The sequence below is a fragment of the Acartia tonsa genome, chromosome 13, assembly GCF_053477335.1.
Source record: "Acartia tonsa isolate MP-2025a chromosome 13, ASM5347733v1, whole genome shotgun sequence".
Lineage (NCBI taxonomy): Eukaryota > Metazoa > Arthropoda > Copepoda > Calanoida > Acartiidae > Acartia > Acartia tonsa.
The window spans coordinates 3,569,013-3,591,211 of record NC_137272.1 but is presented as its reverse complement, the minus strand read 5'-3'; the positions used below and the strand labels follow the sequence as shown (position 1 = coordinate 3,591,211).

At 31.8% G+C, this 22,199-nt stretch overlaps 1 protein-coding gene across 2 annotated transcripts in view; it reads left to right on the top strand.

The window, feature by feature from the left end:
- The first annotated feature begins 422 nt into the window (after positions 1 to 422).
- The window catches only part of LOC145303693 (gamma-aminobutyric acid receptor subunit alpha-2-like), a 64,993-nt gene continuing 43,216 nt past the window's right edge, over positions 423 to 22,199 (top strand). The window contains exons 1-7 of one of the 2 annotated variants that reach the window (XM_080145295.1): positions 423 to 526; positions 989 to 1,185; positions 2,029 to 2,104; positions 13,413 to 13,473; positions 14,131 to 14,191; positions 17,034 to 17,088; positions 19,512 to 19,543. In XM_080145295.1, the coding sequence (XP_080001421.1) occupies positions 1,090 to 1,185; positions 2,029 to 2,104; positions 13,413 to 13,473; positions 14,131 to 14,191; positions 17,034 to 17,088; positions 19,512 to 19,543 (381 nt within the window). In that variant the 5' untranslated portion in view covers positions 423 to 526; positions 989 to 1,089. Of the gene's footprint in view, positions 527 to 988; positions 1,186 to 1,909; positions 1,986 to 2,028; positions 2,105 to 13,412; positions 13,474 to 14,130; positions 14,192 to 17,033; positions 17,089 to 19,511; positions 19,544 to 22,199 lie in introns of both variants that reach the window. The other variant, XM_080145296.1, reaches the window with a different exon arrangement.

Below are 22,199 nucleotides of genomic sequence, written 5' to 3'. Positions count from 1 at the left end.
TTAGGTCGAAGCCTCTTTACTATAAATTTTAAAAATCTTCAAAAAATAATTCATAAATCCGCAAATCACTAATTATGAAAGGAAACGAAAACTTAAAATTTCTATTTTGATGTAAAAAAGGAGTTTTTTTGTGTTTATATAAGAATGTTATTTCTAATCACTATCACGACAAGGAATACAGGATGAGCAGAGGGGGACAAAGTATCTCAAAAATCAGTGACATCATCAAAATAAGGGAGGTGAGAGGAGAAGTGGTAAAAAAACCTAAAAAAGGGATGGATAATCCCTCATTTTATGACGTCACATGGCTGATTTATGAGAAACTTTCTCCCCTATCGCTCCTTTCTTTATTCACCTTGACAAAATATTTATTCCTTGCCTTTTAAATCATTGCAATTAAATTTTTTTTCTTCTAAAATTTCAGATAAATGTAAAATAATGTTAATTAGAGTGGAGGAATATTTATGGATAAAGAATACTTTTATCAAACAGCATGGTGAAAATAGAAGAATTCTATAGTAAAAAGGTTAGTGGAAATTATATTATATAAAGAAGTAAGTTTTTTTGTCTGTAGCGAATCTCTCTAACAACTGTAACTGTACAGATATGGTTCTTCTTTACAATTATTTCCTTGAAAGGGTTTTAACTATTTTGTGGGATGGTAACCCTCCCCCATATTTTCAAGTAACATTAGAGGCCTAGTAAATTAATAGAGAAATAGACTGCAAATGGGCTTTACCTTAAAGTATATTGCAAACGCAGATTAGAAGCTTAAGATTTCATTAACTACTGTACCTTATAAGTTCACGATTTCAGGAAAATTTCATGTAGGCTCCGAGATGGTTTTATGATAATCTAGATTCTAGATTTAAGTTTTTGGGTGGTTAGGCTATTTTTCGATTCACTCCTTCCCTTCAAATAAAAGACGCTAGATGATAGGAGCGCAGTTAAAAACTTTTTTATTAAACATTGATTTTAATCATTTTAGGTTATAGAGCAAGAGGCAAATAAAATGTATCTGTGAAAGTTTAGAAAGTCATTAAAGAGTCAATTTATTGAGTTATACGTTAAAAGTGATAAAAAAAGTAAATGAAAATGACAAAAATGAGCGTTACATTGATAATATGGTGTCTAATTTTTTCTCTCCTGCATGATGTTACTGCCTCAATACATTGCAATTCGACGGTAAGTAAGTTTTTATCTACTTTATAATTAGTTTATATTAGTACGCCAGTTTAATATAATTGTACTTTCTTTATTCTTCATGATGTGACTGCTTCAATACATTTTATTTCGACGGACGGAACCATTTTAAATAGCGTAGCTACTCTATAATTTTGTTATCTGTATGTTCATCTGTCTTAAACTATTTTCTCCCTTCTGTATGATGTGACTGCCTTAATTCGTTGTAACTCGACGGTAGGCAACCTTTTTTAATATCTTAACTACTCTTTATATGAGTAAGTATGTTCTTTCGTCTTATTTTAACTCTATAGAGTAAATAGCAATTACGCCTATTATTTATTCACTTGACATAATTGGTTTTGTTTCATAAAAGATCTTCATTTTGAAGCGGAAAAAACACCTAGGATAACTAAATAAATAACTTTTTTGTATACCTAATTTTCAACGTTCCAAAAATGGTAAAATGTTTTTTTTTTTAACTATTTTGACTATATTTTCTCAGCTACTCTATAAGTATCCGTCTGATAAGTTGATAGCCATTTGTAAATGCACATGATTTTCATTGTTCACTTTTAAATGGATTTTTGGAAAGTAATATTGGAAATAATGAAATTTGATCCTTTGGCAGAATTAGAATTTACTGCATATTATTTTCTATAATTCTCTTTATCCCCTACCCCACAAGTTGAATACATAAAACAAATTGTATATTTTACTGTTTTAGAAAGCAAAGCAAAACCCCGGAGCCCAGGCCTGGTGCATCCCCAAGGGCTATGAAATACAAAAACCTCCATTTTTGTGTAAGTATCAGTTTATCCGTAATTCTGACTCATCAAATTTCAGAGATCGCGACAGAACAAGGAGGCGCAGGCCTGGTGTATTCCCAAAAATTATGAAATTCAGAAACCGCCGTTTCTATGTAAGTATTGGATGTTCAGGCATTTTAGGGATAGGACATCTCAAGAAAAACTTTTTTATTGGAACGAATCTCTGGTAAAAATATTTTACATTCACCCTAAATATTTAAATATTATAGAGAGGGGTAGGTTTCTGGTAAAATCCGTAAAGGTTATGTGTTATAAGTAAAAAACAGTAGTAGAACGATAAAAATTTATGATAACTTAAATAAAAATTGTCTATAGTTCTTTTCAATAAGAAATACACATATTTAGTGAATGTTATCGTTCTACTACTATTTTTAAGCCTTAAAACACACACCTTTACGGATTCTACCAGAAACCTACCCCTCTCTTTGTTCTTACTATCAATCAAGGACGTCTAAGCTTTTTACTTTAGGGGAATGAGGATAAACTATAATACATTTTTTTCATTGAGGGGGAGAGTAAATTATTATGCGATGGGGAGGATAATAATTTACAATATTGGGTAGATTGGGGTGGGGGGGGGGGGAATAATCACCCCTACTCTCCATCCCCTACCTTGCATACAATCGCAATCAATCATCTGAAAATGTAAGCAAAGTGATAGCAAAATAGTTTTTCATGAGATGCCCTATCCAAATCCCTGAAAAATGGATGTTACATGTTGTGTTTGTGTAAGTATACCTGGCACCTGCAACTTTTACAAATTAAATTGGGACAACCTTATATTTGTATTATAAAAGTTATTGTAGTTAAAAAGCACTCATTATTGTTTACTTGTTGAATATTTTTCGTTACACGCTTCTTAAAATAATTTTGTTTGAATGCCAAATGTTTGAAGCAGCTTATAGTGCCTAATAAAAATGACGCCATACAATACAAAGGACCAATGGTAAAATGTATACAGGCTTACCAATGGTCATTTGTATTGTGGGACGTCCAAATGTTTGTCATATATTATGGGTCATTATGATTCAATTTGAAAATATTGGGAAGTCTGTTAGTTTTGTAAATTATTTAGCTTAAAAGATTTTCTTTTCCATGTAAGCCTAATATCAATAGGAAAAGTTGTTAGTTTTAAATTATAAGGTACTACATCTGCTAAAGAATTTAAACTTAAAATGAACCTAAACTGCTTACAACATTTGTTGTATTTAAGTTTTGTCCATGAAGTGAAGACGAACAGAAAGACCAATGTACACAGGGATTTAGGGATAATGCAATGGTTCTAAAATGGATAATCTTAGTGCTCTTGGACATCGATTTTCTTGCTAATAATGTGTTAAGTAAGACAGAAAATATGATACAATTATCTCATTAAGGCTATTTTGAAGATTTTTTATTCAAATCTTTTTATAACTATTTTTTATTGCCTGTAAATAGCAAGAAGAAGAAACAGTTAAGTTTAATTGGTTTTGATAGTCCTACCCCAAACGTAGGAGTCCCAAACGTCGGAGTGGACAAACACGAGTCCCAAACGTCGGAGTGGACAAACACGAGTCCCAAACGTCGGAGTGGACAAACATAGGAGTGGGAAAAACGTCGGAGTGGACAAACGTCGCAGTGGACATTGCTTAAGTAAAACGCAGGAGTGTCCGCTATTTTAATAATATGACAATTTTGAAATTTTTTATACCCGTGTCTACAAAATAATGGTTATGGTCCCCTAGCCTGCCTAGCCGCAGCGCTCGGCCCCCTGGCCTATAACCTAACCTCACCTAACTAAGAAAAATAAGGGGACCGAGGGAGGGGGGTTGGGGTGTGGTTGTATTAAAAAATTAAAAATTGAAAAAAAATTCAAAATTGAAAAAAAATTCAAAATTGAAAAAAAAATCAAAATTGAAAAAAAAATCAAAAATAAAAGAAAAATTCAAAATTGAAAAAAAAAAATTTGGACTCCTGCGTTTGTCCACTCCAATGTTTGTCCCAAAAATCTTGCGTTTGTCCACTCCGACGTTTGTCCCACTCCTGCGTTTGTCCCACTCCGACGTTTGGGACTCCTGCGTTTGTCCACTCCGATGTTTTTCCACTCCTACGTTTGGGACTCCTACGTTTGTCGTGGAACCATTTTGATGTTATGTGGACAAATAAATATGTACTAATTTGATAGATTTCATGGAAACAGTAACAAAAAAAATGAAGTTATACAATACAAATGACCAATGCTAGGCCAGTATACATTGTAATTGGCCAATGGTAAATTGTATACTGGCCTATCATTGGTCATTTGTATTGAATGACGTCATTTTTTTGGACACCAAACGCTGTTTCGACTTTATGTTAAATTTTGAAAATGAAATTAAACGTTTTTTACTTGGTAATCTGTTTAGTGGTTTATGTTAATTGACGAAAAAAGCAAATCTGCAAATATAATCTAAAAGGATTTATTTTTTTTGGTTTTGCTTTTTTGGATGTTTTCATCCTTGTTTCAATGAAATTCATTTGAAATTAAATTTAAGAAAAATCAAAAGAAAATATTTATTTTGAAAAGCGAAGCTCTTCTATAAAGTTGTATAAGTTTTGCGACAAATTAACTTACAATATTGTTTAGACTTATGCATTAATATTCTACTTATTCAGTTATGACACTATACAAGTTTCATTGTTCGTTTGTCCTACCGTTTCAAAGCTTCGCTTTTATGGATGTTGTCATCCTTGTATCTCTATCTATTTAAAAGATGTTAAATTTACGAATAATGAAGCCATATTACAGTAAATTTAAAACGTTTTAAATATTAACTTTGCTTACTTTATCTAATCTTATCTTAAGGGATAGGAAATGTGCGATAAATTTATATACATTGATCTAAAAACAAATTATACTTTCTGTAAATTGAAATTATTGGTTGAAAAGTTTGGACTTTATTAGTTTGGAACCAAACAATTAAAATTCAATTAAAGTATACAATGTGCGTGTCAAAGAATAATATAACTTAGTAATAAAACTTTGAGTACCAGTGTTCCCTCCCTCCCTGATTGTATAAGAGTTACATTAAAGTTTAAGAGTACAAGAAATAAAAGTAAATGTTTCTATTCCTTGTGAGCAAAGTAGAACAAATTAACATGTACTTTCCTTTTGGTCTATTCCCTCAAATTGCCTTTTGAGCACCAAAAAACCAAACCCAAAACTTATTTTCAATTGAAATTAAAGTTGTTTTTTGTTTGTTTTGAATCACTACAAGGCAAGTTAGGTTAGGTTCTTAATGGTCCCCGGTAGGGCAGTGCAGGTATAGATCATGCAGAATTAAAGCCTCCTGAAACTTTGCAAGTGTTGAACCCACCCCCGTCCCTTATTTAGAAAAAGAAGGGGGAAGAAATTTAAATATTCATTTGTAGTAAATAACCTTCCTTTTTAAAGTACATGCATATATACTTAGAATTTTAAATATATTGGACTATGATTTCAACTATACCTAGGGATGTATGCTCATAATGTTAACATCCAAACTATTACAGATAACTAGACCTTTAATTACACGACCTTTGTTAATGTTTGGAAGTCTTAACTGTGCATGGTAATGAATTGTTTATTGTACATTATTTTGGAGTCAAGATATTACCTTTTCTACATATTTTACTTATCAGCAGCATGTGACCTTTTAACGTCTTTATGACGTGGTTTGGACCGAGATTCAAACCAATCACCTCCCCGACGACAAGCGCATGAGCTACGTGTTACGTAACAATCTTATGCCTATCTTAGCATGCCTTTCTATATATATTTAGGTTCATAACTGCATGTATAATAATGGATTGTCCCTGTTTTTAGGCTTAGGCATTCCCTCTTCAAGGAGAGATTCTTTTAAACTAAACCTTCTCCTATATTGTCACTCTACCTTAAAACAGCTTTTTGAGCTTTATATTTTAGAGGAGTTTATATTTATTAACATTAACATAATCCTAAGTCCATGAAATTTTCTCTTCTATGAAAAATTTAAATGCTATAGTAGAAAACACAGGAAAAAATTGTAATCTAAGTCTTCCTACAATTATGTAAAAAAAGATACACAGCCAAATTTTCTCTCTTTTGTCTATTAATTTCGATTACTCTTATTGGATATTCTGATGATCAATCCCAAATGATTAGAAACTAAATTTTCCCTTTTGTAGATTAAAACTTTCTTAAGGGATGGGGGAAGATTGTTGTACCCAAAGTTTTTACGCCAACAAGTAACAGATCGTATTTATAAACGTTGGGTACCTGTGGAAACTACGGTTCAATGTCCCCTGCTCCCTTGCAAATACATACAGAAAATGTTTCAAATATAGGTTCTAATAGATAATAGGTAAAATTCAAGGACAATGAAACCACTAGAAATATAATTAAAATACAACAAACCAAGCCTTTTTAAATTATTATGTCTCCTAATACATACATATGGACGTTTTTCGCTAATATTTCGCAACAAAAAGTTGTACTGTTTTATAAACATAAATTCTTTTGGTATTCTTGTCGTTGTGTTAGATAAGAAAGTTTAAATAGGTTTTTTTTTCTGGAATACAACATATATACCACATTATTATTTCTTTAACCAGTGAATGCTGCGCTTACTCTCGTTGTTGGGAAGGTGATAGGTTCGAATTTCATTCCAACATCGCGTCATATTTTATTAAATTCTAAAGACTGAAGTTTAAAGTCATAGATGGAATGCCTGACCTAAAACAGGGGCAACTAACTACCATGCACAGTTAGGACTTCCAGACAAATGTCTTGTAATCAAACGGTTGGTTGTAAGTAGGATTTGGTCCTTAGATACAGTTAAACATGATATAATGGTTTTACCTTTCCTTTAGGGTTATTCAAATATAATAATTGGGGGAGGGTACCTTCTCCCTTCCAAGAGAAAAAAATACCCCCCCCCCCATGTTTTTAACTTTTTTTTTTTAAAAAGAAGAGTTGACACAATTCAATGACATAATCAACACATAATGTATCCTTTAATTTATGTTTTATGTTCAATTGACAAAGCCTTGTGTAACTGAAATGGAAATGGGTTGAAATAATGTCAAATACAATTTCAACAAAATAGTATTTGTCTTCTTACGTTCAAATAAAACTGCTAAAGAAAGCCTTATAATAAAGTAACAGGATGTTTCTCAGTCTGTATGTTTGTACCGAACTATCTCGCTAACCGCTGAACCAATATGGTTCTTCTTTACTCGGTAGCTTATCATAGGTCCTGGGAAGGTTTATAACTATTTTTTGGGGAGGGAACTACCACCCTTCTAAGGAAAAATTAACCCCTCCCCCCAAAGAAAATTACTTTTTTATTGTTAGATAAAAAGTGGGTTATTAAATCAACTCCTCCCTTCTCAAGTGCCCCTAGAGGTCTCTAAGTGGCGTAGCCGCTAGTAACAGATATGTGCTTTACTGTTGCTTCATTATTTTTCTAATAAGGTATTGTGTTTTAATAATGTTCCTGCTAACTTAGTTTTCAGATTCAGAACAGATATATTAATTGAAAAGAAGCTTGGAGTGACCTATCTCTACTAGAAATGTGCTGTTATCTGTGTTTACTAAAGAGAAAAAGAATTTTAGGTTTTCACAGAGAGATGGGATAATAGGCTGTTTATTACACTAGTCCCCAAATTTTTATAATAACTTTTTCTTATTCATTTGCTAAACAACTTTGGGTACTTTTCCCTTATCATGATTGGTTGGTTTATTAAGTTGAGTGTTCACCCGTTTCAACCACTCATTTTAATCTACAGAAGGAGTAATTTTGTGTATCATCATTGGAGATATACATCAATTTGTCGGCCATCGTCTTATCCCTTTAGATTCCTGGGTTTTATGATAATTGGTTTTGTATAAATTTCCATTGTCATTTTAAAAGAACAACAATGATTTTTTTCAGCAAAAGGTCTATGGAAAATATCCAGAAAATTTGATAGTTTTTATTTTTTATTCCTTCAAATATTTTAACATTTTTTTGTATCTTGCTCCCTGTCCTGTTTGCAACCAATTATTGCCAGCTTTTGAAGTTGCAGCAGGCAACAGTTACATGGAATGCTTTCTTAAAAAGTAACAATAAAAAATATTTAAACAGCAATATAACATGGCTATAGTAATAAAGCTGTACTAGACCATTGTTAAACTTCCATGAAATTTACATTTATAAGAATACATGAAAATACAAACAGACAGACAAAATTCCAGTTACTTTATAATATAAAAAAGATAATTGAATGATTAGATTTTATGACAAAAAGATACATTTCTTTACCTGGAAACGTTTTATTTTTTTCATCTTGACAATATGGAATGGATTTTAATGAAGACTGAATTGTATGATATCTACATTGACAACATGTCCATTATTGAGCTTTTAGTTAAAAACTTTTTTTAAATGGCTCAAAAGACTACCATATTATGTTGATATACTAAATAAGTTTATGAACACACTTATTTTAAATTCTTCAGCAATAACTGAATTTAAAATTTTTGTATGCATTGCATAAACGTTTTTAACATGAAAGCTAAAATGACATGGAAAATATAATATTTTAGGCCTAACAAGTTTAAGCCCCTACTAAATGGGTTAGATTCACAATGTATTCAGATGGTTTTTTGTTGTTGTTAGCAAATCTAGTAAACTGGTATTTTTTAAAATGAAAACCAAAATTATAATTCTAAATATAATATAAAAATTGAAATATCTGCAACAAATGCTTTGTATTGGTTTTGAAGTATAGAAATAACTATAGAGCCAATTTAAAATTTTCCATTTTTTAGTATTATTTTAAAAACATTGGTATAGAAGATATGTCTTTTTATAAAAATATCATCTTTTGATATTAAAACCTTACTGTATTATACATATTATATAAACAGATATTGAACATTGGCTTTAACATGAGCCTCTGATATCTATTTCTAGGTGTTAATACAGATTACGCAAAAATTTTGTTGGATCCAATTCATGTATAGAGTGTGGTTGAATTCCCCTCTACTATTATCTCAGATTCTAATAGAGCTAGGAGGTTAGAAATTTTTGTTTTGATGTCCTGTTATATAAAAAATTTTAACTTTAAAGAAATCATAGTTACATTGTGCTTCCATTTCCGCTTTATTTAACAACCTGTCTTTAAACAGGATCAACAGCTTTAGATATAGCAAACCTTAAATAAATTAGGAACAATTTTGTTAATGCTTGTTAACTTTGACACAACTTAAAAAAGCTTCTTTAACTTTTATTCAAAAGGAGAACTATTATCGTAAATCTTTCAACCTTTTAAAACTAAAATCAAAATAAGTTGCATTAACAAAATTTAATATGATTCTGCATATATAATTATAATTGTATTAACTATAAATTCATTACATATTTATTTGAGTATTGTTCGTTTTTATAAATGCTATATAATTTTTCTGCATTTTGAAAAAGTCACTTTAGGTCACTTTTTGGTTGGTTGTGAAGAAAACCTTTTTGCAAATATGTAGTGTATGCTAACAAAGCCTTATTGCACTTATTGTAATGGTATTATCTATAGAACACGGGGAAAAGACAACGGAATTTAATCTATGAACAACTTTCAAGTTTCAGCCTTGTTGAATATTATTCCAAATTAAAGCTTATGCCTTCCATGAAATGATTGTGACTGATATTCTACTTAATTTAATCTCAATAAGAAATATACAACAGGGATTAATATTTCTAAATATGACAAATGCCTCTATTTCTGTAATATCAACATAGATGTTGGTTTGCTTATTAGAAGAGATTTCTCTAAATTTAGCTAAAGGTTCTTTTAAGCTTTAAAATATCAAGGTCAAAAATAAAAATCCGACTATAGGATTAATGTTTTTTCTTAAATTAAAGTTTTAATTGCGAATCAATCTAAACAGTTACAGTTATCAATAACTAAAGTATATCTAACAAGACATTGGTGAAAATATAAATATATATATTTACAATTTACAAAGTGTTTTAGCTAGAATATATGAACATGAAAAGCTTATCTGTATGTGAAATTGGAAATATATGCTTAATACAATTATCGATGCAATTTCATATGATACCAATTTTGCAAATGTAATCATATTGTATGTTGATTTAATTTCATATAATATTACATCTAAGCTATGGACCTTTTATGAATTACTTTGGTGTTTATAGAGGTATTTAATTACAGGCAATTTAAAATAATATCTTCCTTTATGATTACCACTAGCGGCTTCGCCCCTAGCCTCTAGGGGCTTTGCCCCAAGAGGTGATAAAAAAAATTATGGCGAAAATCGTAAAGGACCATGGAAATCTCCTTCAAAAAAAAAAAAAATGGGGGGGGGTATTTTTTGTTTTTTTGGGGGGTTGAAGGTGTCCCATCCCCCAAGAAAATAGCTTAAAACCACCACAGGACCAATAGGTAGATACCCTGAAGAGTAGAATCCGATCAGTTCAGTGGTTACCAAGATCTTAAGAGACAGACAGACAGACGGACAGACGGACAGACAGACATCGTTCTACTTTGTATTATAGATAGAAAGGTAGATATACCTAACATTTATATTTTTACTGAGAATGTTATTTTATAGAAATTTGATTATCATTTTTAATTTAACATTAGCAATAAATAAGAAAACTCACGAGAACATATTTTTTCGGGGATAAAAAAATACGAAAGGATCAATTGTTTGTGTGTATTGACAATCAAATTTCTTTTTCATTCCAAATTGTAAAGAATTAGCAAAATGCTTATAAAACCATGATATTTGAAGTAAAAGAAGCATTAATAAATTCTCTCAAACTGGGAAATTGAATATAATTCCTAGATTTAAATTAATTCCAGGTATGAAAACCTATCTTTCTGGAGGGATTAGTTTCTTCAAACATACAGCAAATACAAATCTGAAAAATCTGCTATCTTGCAATAAGATTACACTTTCTTGCACAGCCCCTCTCTCAATATTTTTAATTTCAAACAAAAAATCAAAAAATCAAAATCCTAGTAAGGTAAGGCGGGTTTCATGATTAATTTTGTATGGTGTTCGCCATGGATAGACCTACCAGAATTTCTAATCCCTAAAGAGCTGAATACAAGTAGAAATAAGAGGTTGGGGACCATGTGTTACCTATCGGTATAATACAGGATTTTAACATTTAAATCTTGTTTTTTCTCTGTCTTTATATTCAATTTGGTAGAATTAGAAAATATTGAATACAGTCAAAAGCTCTTGTCAAATCAAATCTTGAAAATTGACGCAAATTAAGATTCTGTTCCCTAGAAAATTAAATATTAGTATATTTAAAAGAGTTTTAGTTTTTGTTATCTAAATTTGTTTATCAGTTGAATAGGTACATTGAAGGGCATGTTAACAAACTACTTAAAATTGAAACTCTGAAAGCATGCCTTCACTGTTCTCAAGGTTCACATACCATTGACAAAAATTAATTTTTAATCTTTGTTAAAGTTTTTATATTTCTTTGATAATTTCAAATTTTATATGCTTTCAAGTCTTTTGGCTCTGAAAATCTTTTTTAGTTGGTCTTTTAAATCTTTGCTTTTTACCTAAAAAGTTAAAAAGTTGCTTAAAGTCTTTATGGACAACTTCTTTCCTTTGGTTGTCTTTCTGACAAGTTGCTGTTATGTTCTTTTAAATTATCTAATTATCATTTAATCCATCATAACACTTTATGATTACAACAAAACCTGAAAATAATCCTGTAATAACTGTAAAATCTGGAATACTTTGTATTCTAGTTGCAAAAGAAAACAAATTACCCCTGGAGTAATGGATGGTATAAAAGGAAAATTATTATGCTAAATGTGGGCTTTTGCATCAGAATTATCCTAGAGTACCATCCATGTTTGTTTACTTTTATGACATTTGAATTGTAGTAAGACATATCCTTATAACAAGTAGCAGGATGTTTCTCTGCATGTGCTTATCATAGGATCTTGCGAACCACTAAATCAATATAGTTCATCTTTACAGTGCAGCTTCTAATAGGTTCAGGGGAAGTATATAAATATTTTGTGGGAGGGTTCTGCAATGCCTCCAAAGAAAATCGCCTCTAGAAAAAAATATTTGTCTTTCATAACTAAAATGAAAAGTGTAGGGTCTACTCAACCCCCCACCCCCCTCCACATTTTTAAGGGGCCATTGAAATATGTTGAATCATCATCGACACTAAAACATTTTTAGGGTCAGGTCTATATTAAGTTAGATTATGAGGCATTTCAGTGTTTAATCCTTTGCTAAGGAAAGATCCCATAAAAAAATAAGGAATTAATAATACGAAAAACACATTTGAGAGGTCTAGAACTCATTGCTCTGATTGTTTCCATTGCAAATTGTCACAAAAAGGTATAACATGTTGTAATATTTTATGAGTAATGTTGTTTTTCTCTAAAGATTTAAGAAGGGGAATGAGATTTTTCCTGTAAATTTACCATATCTACATATCACAGTGAAGATTGATTGAAAAAGTAAGGCATAGAGTAATACCAAATAGTTCTAGTGATCTCACAAGAACTTATAGTTGTTCATCATTCATTGATTACAGCTGAGAAATTAATACTTTCTTAAAGCATCATACAGATAGGTGGATAGACATTGATAATAGAATAGATTTGATACTAAATAATTATCTTTTCTTGATATACTTTACCGGTTGGATTATGTATATAAATTGCTTTATGATACTTTTATAGATTACATTGCCTATGTAAATAATATTTCAGTATATTATAGATCAATATGTTGTAGGCAAAAATATATTTAATCTTTAAATTTAACATTTTATCAAAAGAGACTATTGCTTCCAAAAATATTTTTGCATATGAGCACAATCAATCTAGCTTTTCTTGCTTGTTGTTAAAAAAGATTTTTGTGATTATTTTTCTGTTTACTCCATGAATATCAAAATAGTTTAAAAACATCATTGTAATTTCTATGTTTTGTTGTATAAAAGATGTATTTATTATTTATATTTTTTATAATATTACATAAATAGTAAAGTAATACCTATTTATATTTACATATTGTTCAGTGCATATTTTGTTCAAGTGGTTATGTACATTAACAATGCTTGTAGAAATAAATCACAGTGCTTCCCTTCACAATGCATGTTGGGCACTGAAGCTCCCCCCCTCCCCTATAAAAAGGAAGAAGTTTATATTTTTATTCCAGTGGGGATAGCAATTACCCAATATAACCTAATTTAAAGTAACAAACAAGCAAACAAGAAGGTCCTTTATTTTTTTTTGCAAAAAAGGTGGGTATTTCCTGTTCAACGAGGCACTTAGAGGATAACGCTTAAATAACAATGGAAATATTTTTTGCTGTTACATATATAATTAAACTCATATTGTAATTAAAATATCAATAAGTAATATTTTTAGATTTGAATCCTGGTGAGCAAATGATGAACCTGCATTTTACCTTTTCAATTAGAGAAATCAGGTAGGAGATTTTTTGTTCGTTGCAAACCTACTCTTTAACTTGGATTTGTCCACCTGTCAGACTTATCAAATAGCTGTGTAATACTGTAAAATTGCCTTAACTTGTCTTCCATAGAATCTATATGAAAGTAACTTAATTTAACTGCTTCCAGATATAATAAATTTTTTTTTTAAAGAAAAATTAATATTGCTAAATATTTATTTTGCTTTTCTTGGTGATATCTTCTAATTAGACCTGTAAATTTGTGGCTTTATAATTTCATTAAATTCTGGCTTAAGATTCTTGCAAATAAACTCATTATACTAAAACTTTAAAGTACTAACTTCTGCTGCTAAAACATGGATGTCTTAATTTAATGTAAGGTACAAACAGTTACTCTAAAACTTCCAAACGATGGTTTCTGGAGGGTAGCTGTCTATAGTGCCTTATCAAAATTAGGATAGATTATACTGCTTTTGACCTATCTATTCTATTGATGTCAGGTAATACCCTTTTCCCCATCTCTTTTCTAGGGGGTTTCTTTCTCTTTCTCTCTACTATGACGTCAATAGAATAGGTAGGTCAAAAGCGGTGGCATCTATCCCCATTTTCCTAGGGCACTAAACACAGCTATTTTTGTAGGACAATGATTTTCAAATAAATAATCTTAATTTTCAGTGAGGTAAAAGATTCAGATCAGGTGCTGAAGATTCCTATGTACTTCTCTGTTAAATGGAAGGTGATAACAATTTTATATACATGATAAATTTTAACCCAGACTACTTTCTCCAGTTTTTTAGAATTTAGAAAATTTGCATATTCAGTTCTTGAACTTATATTTTTTAAGATCTTGCTTATTTTCATTGGTTAATTGAATATTTAAAGAAATAAGATGAAACAGAGTTTTAATATTTTAGTTTTGAAAATTTTTTTAATACTTCCCAAAATTGACAAAAAGACAATTATTTTCCTTCTTATTTTTAACTGCGTGGCCCTATTAATGTGGGCTTAGCTTACCATTATTGAATCTAACCTATCCTAAAGTAAGCATAAAAAATACATTCAATTCACAATTTAAAAATATTGTCTATTTTTTTTTAACTTAACATTTTTAATGTAAATTTTTATTTTAAACATTTATGCATATGCTTGCAGAGGTGGGGGGGGGGGGGTTAATTCCCCATTTTTCTTTAAAGTTAAATTGGGGAGGCCTTTCTTTTCCTTTTTTTATCCCTCTCGTGTTTTACACCCCCAAGTAAAACCCTGTACACGCCACTGCACTGGTGTAATGTATATTGATATGATAATGTCAAAACTAAATCCATAATAGATATTCCTTTAGAGAAAAGAATGTGCTATTCTTTCCACCAAAAATATAGCATAAAACCTTTCCAAAACAATACAAAGCTTTCATGAACAAATCATTATTTCAAATTGATAATATAAACACAAAAAATTCAAAACAGTTTTAATCTACAAGTAGTTTTAAATTGTAACCTTTGCAACCTATGTGCTAGATAATTATTCTCAGAAAAGTATGTATTACATGCTCTTGAAAAATAATATGTAGCGTATGTATGAATAATGTATAATGTTTTGAAAGGGTAAGCCTATATGATCTTTCAATATATGTAGATCCATTGTAATATTCTTTTAAATACTACATACTTTCTTCGGCTTATATAAATATATATTTTTTTAGACAAAGCTTTTCTACAATTAGGGTTACAATAAAGAAAGCATAGCAACCCTATAATTATTACAAATCATTCTTAGGTTAATTTAAAGCATAGGATTATGGGAAGAAACGAAGAGGCGGGTTTCGTCGTATTTTTACAGCAGCTTTTGATAGGTTATTTAAGGTTAGGTTATTAAAATGTTAATGATTGCCCAGCAGAGGCTAGAATTAGGAGAAAAACTACTGTAAGAAATCGACGAAACCCACTACTTTGTTTTCTTTCCATGATCTAAAACATTTTTTTTTAGTTTTCAAATTTTTTTTTACATGAGATTGAATATGTTGCTAATCTACATTTGTTTTTTTCTGACCTTCTAGAAGTTCTTTGCCAAAAAATACATAGTACTATATACAGCTTACGTGGTTTTTTCGGAACATTGCAAAAAAAACTCGTTTTGTAATGACTAGAATCTTGATAACATTTTGTTATTAAACTAAATAGAAAATTAATCAAAGTAATCAAAACCAAAAATTATTTCTGATAAAACAAGTATGACAGCATCCATAAAAGCGAAGGTAGGACAAACCATTAACTTTTGTAAATAGTCAGAATGGAATAATCAGAATATAAATGTATTATGGTCGAAACAAAATTGTAAGTAAATATGTTGGGAAATTGCGTCAATACAGGATAATGTTTAAGAAAATACTTGTATTTAAAGGACTTGTTTATTGAGCTGCTTCGCTTAAGACATTGTTCTTGGTTGTCCTAGGTATCAGTTTACAAAAAATCGGATCAATCAGATAACTATATAACATAAAAGTTCGTTTAAACATTGCCATAAAAAAATGTTAACAAAAAAAGTTAAAAATCAAAATGTTTAAAATAGACGTACGGACGTTCTTGTAATGATCATTGAGTTGATACGCTTTCTAAATAGTACCTAACTACTACATGAATCGCCACGCAAAGTTTAAAATCGATAGGACAATTCTAACATGCCTAAATTAACGAAAAAAGCTCTTCGTTCCGGACTGACAGACGGACGGACCCTAATTATAGTAAAGCTTTACTTTAAAAAATCTTCCAAATTGAGTAATTTTCCCAAATGAAATGACAAACGCAAACCTAATAATTATTTTCTTAATTATTTTTTATAAAAGGTGCATTTATAAGCAGGGATTAGACAATGGACGATAATTAGATATACGTCCCCAAATATTTAACAATATTAACTTTTCTGTAGATAAAATCATTCGTTACATACTTCTATTTTTGAACCAATCAACCAATTTAAATCTAATAAAAACATTCAACGTTTTTGAGCCAACGAATAAGATATCGTTATTGTATTGCCAGTATAATATCCAGTTCAATTGCCCCTCTCGTAATAAATGTTAGATTCAAACAGTTTAAAGTCCAATTGGTCCAGTCACTATCGAGATTTATTAACACAAAAAGAAAAGAAAAAACAACTTTGGGTTGTTTTAAGTTATTTTACCACCTTTTATAGAGGTTAGGGGCGACGGAACAATTCTTTGAAAAGTATTTTTTTTGTAATTGACTGTTGTTTTTGACATTTTAGGCCATTTGTAACGGGCGTAATTTATTAATTTATGTCAAAATCAAATAATATTTAGTTATTTTTTTTCTAAAGTTAAATAATCATATTTACCCCAGCCTTTACAGTATTTTTTGGTGGTGTCTAAGCTTAAGCCCCCGCCCGACATTTTGTTTTTTCTTAGGAGTAGTGATGTACCCTCCCCAAAAATAGGCATATAACTTTTTTTTGGACCAATAACGGGCTCATAAATGTAGAACCATTTGAGTTTAGTGGTTTTCGAGATCCTTCGCTACAGATAGACCTCCTGTTACTTTTATATAAGGTTTTTGTTAATTTAGGAGCACAGATTGGTTGTGGATTCTGAACACAGAAGTTGGCTGGATGATTCTACAGGTGAAGATGGTTAGATAGATGGATAGATAGATGGTTAGATAGATGAATAGATAGATGGATAGATAGATGGATAGATAGATGGTTAGATAGATGGTTAGATAGATGGATAGATATATGGATAGATGGATAGATAGATAGATGGATAGATAGATGGATAGATAGATGGATAGATAGATGGATAGATATATGGTTAGATAGATGGATCTATATATAGAGAGCTGTTAGATGGATAGATAGATGGATAGATAGATGGATAGATAGATGGATAGATAGATGGATAGATAGATGGATAGATAGATGGATAGATAGATGGATAGATAGATGGATAGATAGATGGATAGATAGATGGATAGATAGATGGATAGATAGATGGATAGATATATGGATAGATAGATGGATAGATAGATGAATAGATAGATGGATAGATAGATGGATAGATAGATGGATAGATAGATGGATAGATAGATGGATAGATAGATGGATAGATAGATGGATAGATATATGGATAGATAGATGGATAGATAGATGAATAGATAGATGGATATATAGATGGTAGGATAGATGGATCTATATATAGAGAGTTGTTAGATGGATAGATAGATGGAAAGAGTGATGGATATATAGAGTGATAGATAGATGGATAAATAGATAGATAGATGGATGGATAGATAGATAGCTATAAAGCGTTAACTAGATGGATAGATAGATATAATTCCTGGTGGTTTCCCTCAAAGTGTCTAATCGAGCAGAGAACTCTCCCCTCTTATTTTGAATGGGAGGGGGGGGGGGGGATTTTTTCGTGCATTTGTTTTTTACTCGAGGTCAGGTTATGCTAGGTTAAATTTGTTGCAAGGTAGCCACGCAGGGTTAGGGCACCTTAGATTTAAACCCCCACTGGGTTGTATCGCCAAAAGGTATCTAAATACATACAATATTCATGGACGTATTATATTAATTAGAACTTTAATTTAGTTTGTCTAATATTCATATATTCATATTAGATTCGATTAAGATTAAAGGATCAAGTCTATAATGTATTTTGGCAACTTTTTAAATATGTTTGCATCAGCTAAATTTATGTGCTGCTGGCGGCCTAACAGCTGAACTAATTGTCTATTATTTTTTTAGCTTAACCCTTACATAGATCAGGCCCCAATTCCCACCTTAATAGATCGGGGGGGGGGGGGGGGCTCAAAGAGCCCCCCCTCTATCTCGGCTCCTGGTACAGATAAAGACGTAAAAATTTTTTCTTGTGGTTCATGTGTATTTTTAGAGAAAATTACTTTTTATAGTCATAGCAGTCAGACCGCTCCTTAGCCGCTTTTAAGCGGCCAGCCGCTAAATTTTAAAACAGCTGTAGAACGGCCAATTTTGCAGCTAGGATGACCAAATTTTAGGACAAAAAATTACTTTTTCTGATCATCGCCGAAAAACGGCAAATAACGGAAACCGCCATTTTCGGTGGTTACGGCGGTAAAACGGCAATTGGCGGCGCAAATTAATATTTTTATCTGTTTATTATTGCTCAAGGATTTACCAAAAAAAATTATAGGTCTCTAGCTGTAATAGAAGCCATGATATTCATGATATATGTCTGTAGTAAAAGCCGGACAAAAATCGGTCATAAAGTCGGTCAGGGAGCGGTCAAACGGTCATAACACCACTTTTCTCAGATGGTCATTGATATCTAAGTATTCACCAAAAAAATTTTTGGTTTCTACCTTATACACAAAAGTCATAATGTAGAAATTAAGATTTATTTAGAATTTTTTTCTAATTTTTTTGCTACCCAACCGACTTTGACCGGACACCACGACCGACACAGACCAGATATCCTAATAAAATCAACTCTTGCCGACGTATAATTGGTAAACTTAAAAAGTCATGAAGTTACAGCTCCCCCCCTCCCCCCCCCCGATCTGTATTGGTTAAAAATGAAAAAAAAGCGAGCAGCTAGAGAAAACTTGCATATGATAGTCATTGGTTTCCAAGGATTTTAAGTGATAAGTCAATAGATGATAAATTGATGCATATCTATAATTGATAAATTGATGTATATCTCTAATTGATAAATTGATGTATATCTCTAATTGATAAATTGATGTATATCTCTAATGCCGATACACAAAATTATACCTTCTGTAGATTATACTTATTGGTTGAAACGTTTGAACACTCAACTTAACAAACCAACCAATCAAAATTAACTTAAGTCCCCAAAGTTGTTGAGCCAACGAATAAGAACACGTTATCATAATACTTTTGGGACTGGTGTAATGAACAGCCCATTGTGCCCTCCGAGTGAGTTCCGAGCTCGACTTGGTACTTTGAGGGAAACCGCCAAAGTTTCTTCGTATTTCTGACTTGATTACATTAAATATTAATGAAGTATAATCAGATTGATAAATGAAATTATATTATAGGACCAACCGGAGAGAATACAGAAGAAGCTGAGGTAATATTTATTTCCACTATGACTTCGAAACCGATTTAAATCCGCTTGGTTAGAACCGGTTGTCTACAATAACTATTATTGCATCGTCCTGTTATAAACAGTTTCTTACAAATAGGCGAATAAAATATATTGGTTGAAAAGTTTGGATACTGCTAGTTTGTGCAAGAATAAGTGTCCAAAGTTTTTTATGTTTCGAAAACTTTGGATACCAGTATTATTTACAGCCCAATGCCCCCTCTCGCTCTGAATGGATGTGTTTTGTATTTCTTGCATTTATCCATCCAAAATTGTCAATTTTGTATGCAAAAATGCCAGCGTTAGATGTACAGGGTGCGTCACATAAATCGGGACATTTTTTTAATGGCCATAGCGCGAAAACTACTTGACCAATCAGGACGTTTGACCCCACTATAGAAAGCTTAGGTAATGACCTTTTAGCCAGGGTTCGGAAGCCGCGCTATCAGCCGCGCGGCTGCGGCTGCGGCTGAATCCTAATTTGCGGCTGCGGCTGCGGCTGCGGCTGTTTAAAGTTATGGAAGTGGCTGAGGCTGAGAGTGGCTGAGGCTTAGTGCGGCTGAGAGTGGCTGCGGCTGAATGCGGCTGAGGCTTAATAAAAATTGGGGTGGCTGAGGCTTACAGTGGCTGAATTGGAATTTTGTGGCTGAGGCTTCGAGCGGCTGAGGCTTACAGTGGCTGAGGGTGGCTGAGGCTTACAGTGGCTGAAGGATTTGTGGCTGAGGCTGCGGCTTACTGAAAGCCGCGCGGCTCATAGCGGCTGCGGCTTACAGTGGCTGATTGGAAAATTAAGCCGCGCGGCTGAGTGAGGCTGAGGCTGAGAGTGGCTGATAACATAATTAAGCCTCGCGGCTGATTCTGAGGCTGCGGCTTACTGAAAGCCGTGCGGCTGAGGCTGTGGCTGAATTAAATTCAGCCGCGCAGCTGAATGCGGCTGCGGCTGAATACAATATTAAGCCTTGCGGCTGATCTTATGGCTGATTATAAAATAAGCTTTGCAGCTGAGGCTTCGGCTAAATTGGATTTTTTAAATGCATTCTAGGACATTTTTTGGAGAGTTGAGGGTGGTTAGGGGTTGTGAGAATAAGAGTGGAGGGAAGAGGGGGGAGGACAGCAGGATTTTTTCAAATGTTTGATTCAGAATTAGTACCCAAATTTTATACTGGTACCCAAAGTTTTATACTGGTACCCAAAGTTTATTCTGGTACCCAAAGTTTTATTCTAGTACCCAAAGTTTTATACTGGTACTCAAAGTTTTATACTGGTACCCAAAGTTTTAGTCTGGAACCCAAAGTTTTATAATGGTACCCAAAGTTTTAGACTAGAACCCAAAGTTTTATACTGGTACCCAAATTTTACTGGTAACCAAAGTTTTATACTGGTACACAAAGTTTTATACTGGTACCCAAAGTTTTATACTGGTACCCAAAATTTTATACTGGTACCCAAAGTTTTATTCTGGTACCCAAAGTTTTATACTGGTACCCAAAGTTTTATACTGGTACCCAAAATTTTATACTGGTACCCAAAGTTTTATACTGGTACCCAAAGTTTTATACTAGTACCCAAAATTATATACTAGTACTCAAATATTATTCTGGTATCCAAAGTTTTATTCTAGTACCCAAAGTTTTATACTAGTACTCAAAGTTTTATACTGGTACCCAAAGTTTTTATACAGTTACCCAAAGTTTTAGACTAGTACTCAAATTTTATTCTGGTACCCAAAGTTTTATACTGGTACCCAAAGTTTTAAACTGGTACCCAAAGTTTTATACTGGTACTAAAAATTTATACTGGTACCCAAAGTTTTTTACTGGTACCCAAAGTTTTATACTGGTACCCAAAGTTTTTATACAGGTACCAAAAGTTTTATACTAGAACCCAAAGTTTTATAATGGTACCCAAAGTTTTATACTGGTACCCAAAGTTTTAAACTGATACCCAAAGTTTTATACTGGTACTAAAAATTTATACTGGTACCCAAAGTTTTTTACTGGTACCCAAAGTTTTATACTAGAACCCAAAGTTTTATACTGGTACCCAAAGTTTTATACTGGTACCCAAAGTTTTAAACTGGTACCAAAAGTTTTATACTGGTACTAAAAATTTATACTGGTACCCAAAGTTTTTTACTGGTACCCAAAGTTTTATACAGGTACCCAAATTTTATACTGGTACCCAAAGTTTTATACTGGTACCCAAAGTTTTATACAGTTACCCAAATTTTATACTGGTACCCAAATTTTATACTGGTACCCAAAGTTTTATACTGGTACCCAAAATTTTATACTAATACCTAAAATTTTGTTTTAATATTGGTACCCAAAGTTTTATACTGGTACCTTAAGTTTTATACGAGTACCCAAAGTTTTATACTGGTACCCAAATTTTATATTGGTACCCAAAGTTTTATACTGGTACCCAAAGTTTTATACTGGTACCCAAAATTTTATACTAATAGCCAAAAATTTATTCTGGTACCCAAAGTTTTATACTAATAGACAAAAATTTATTCTGATACCCAAAGTTTTATACTGGTAACCAAAGTTTTATACAAGTTTTTTAGCAGTAGGAATTTATTTCAACATCTTTAGTTATGATGCAGTACAAAGCCTATCAACTCCCAGACGACGAGCCG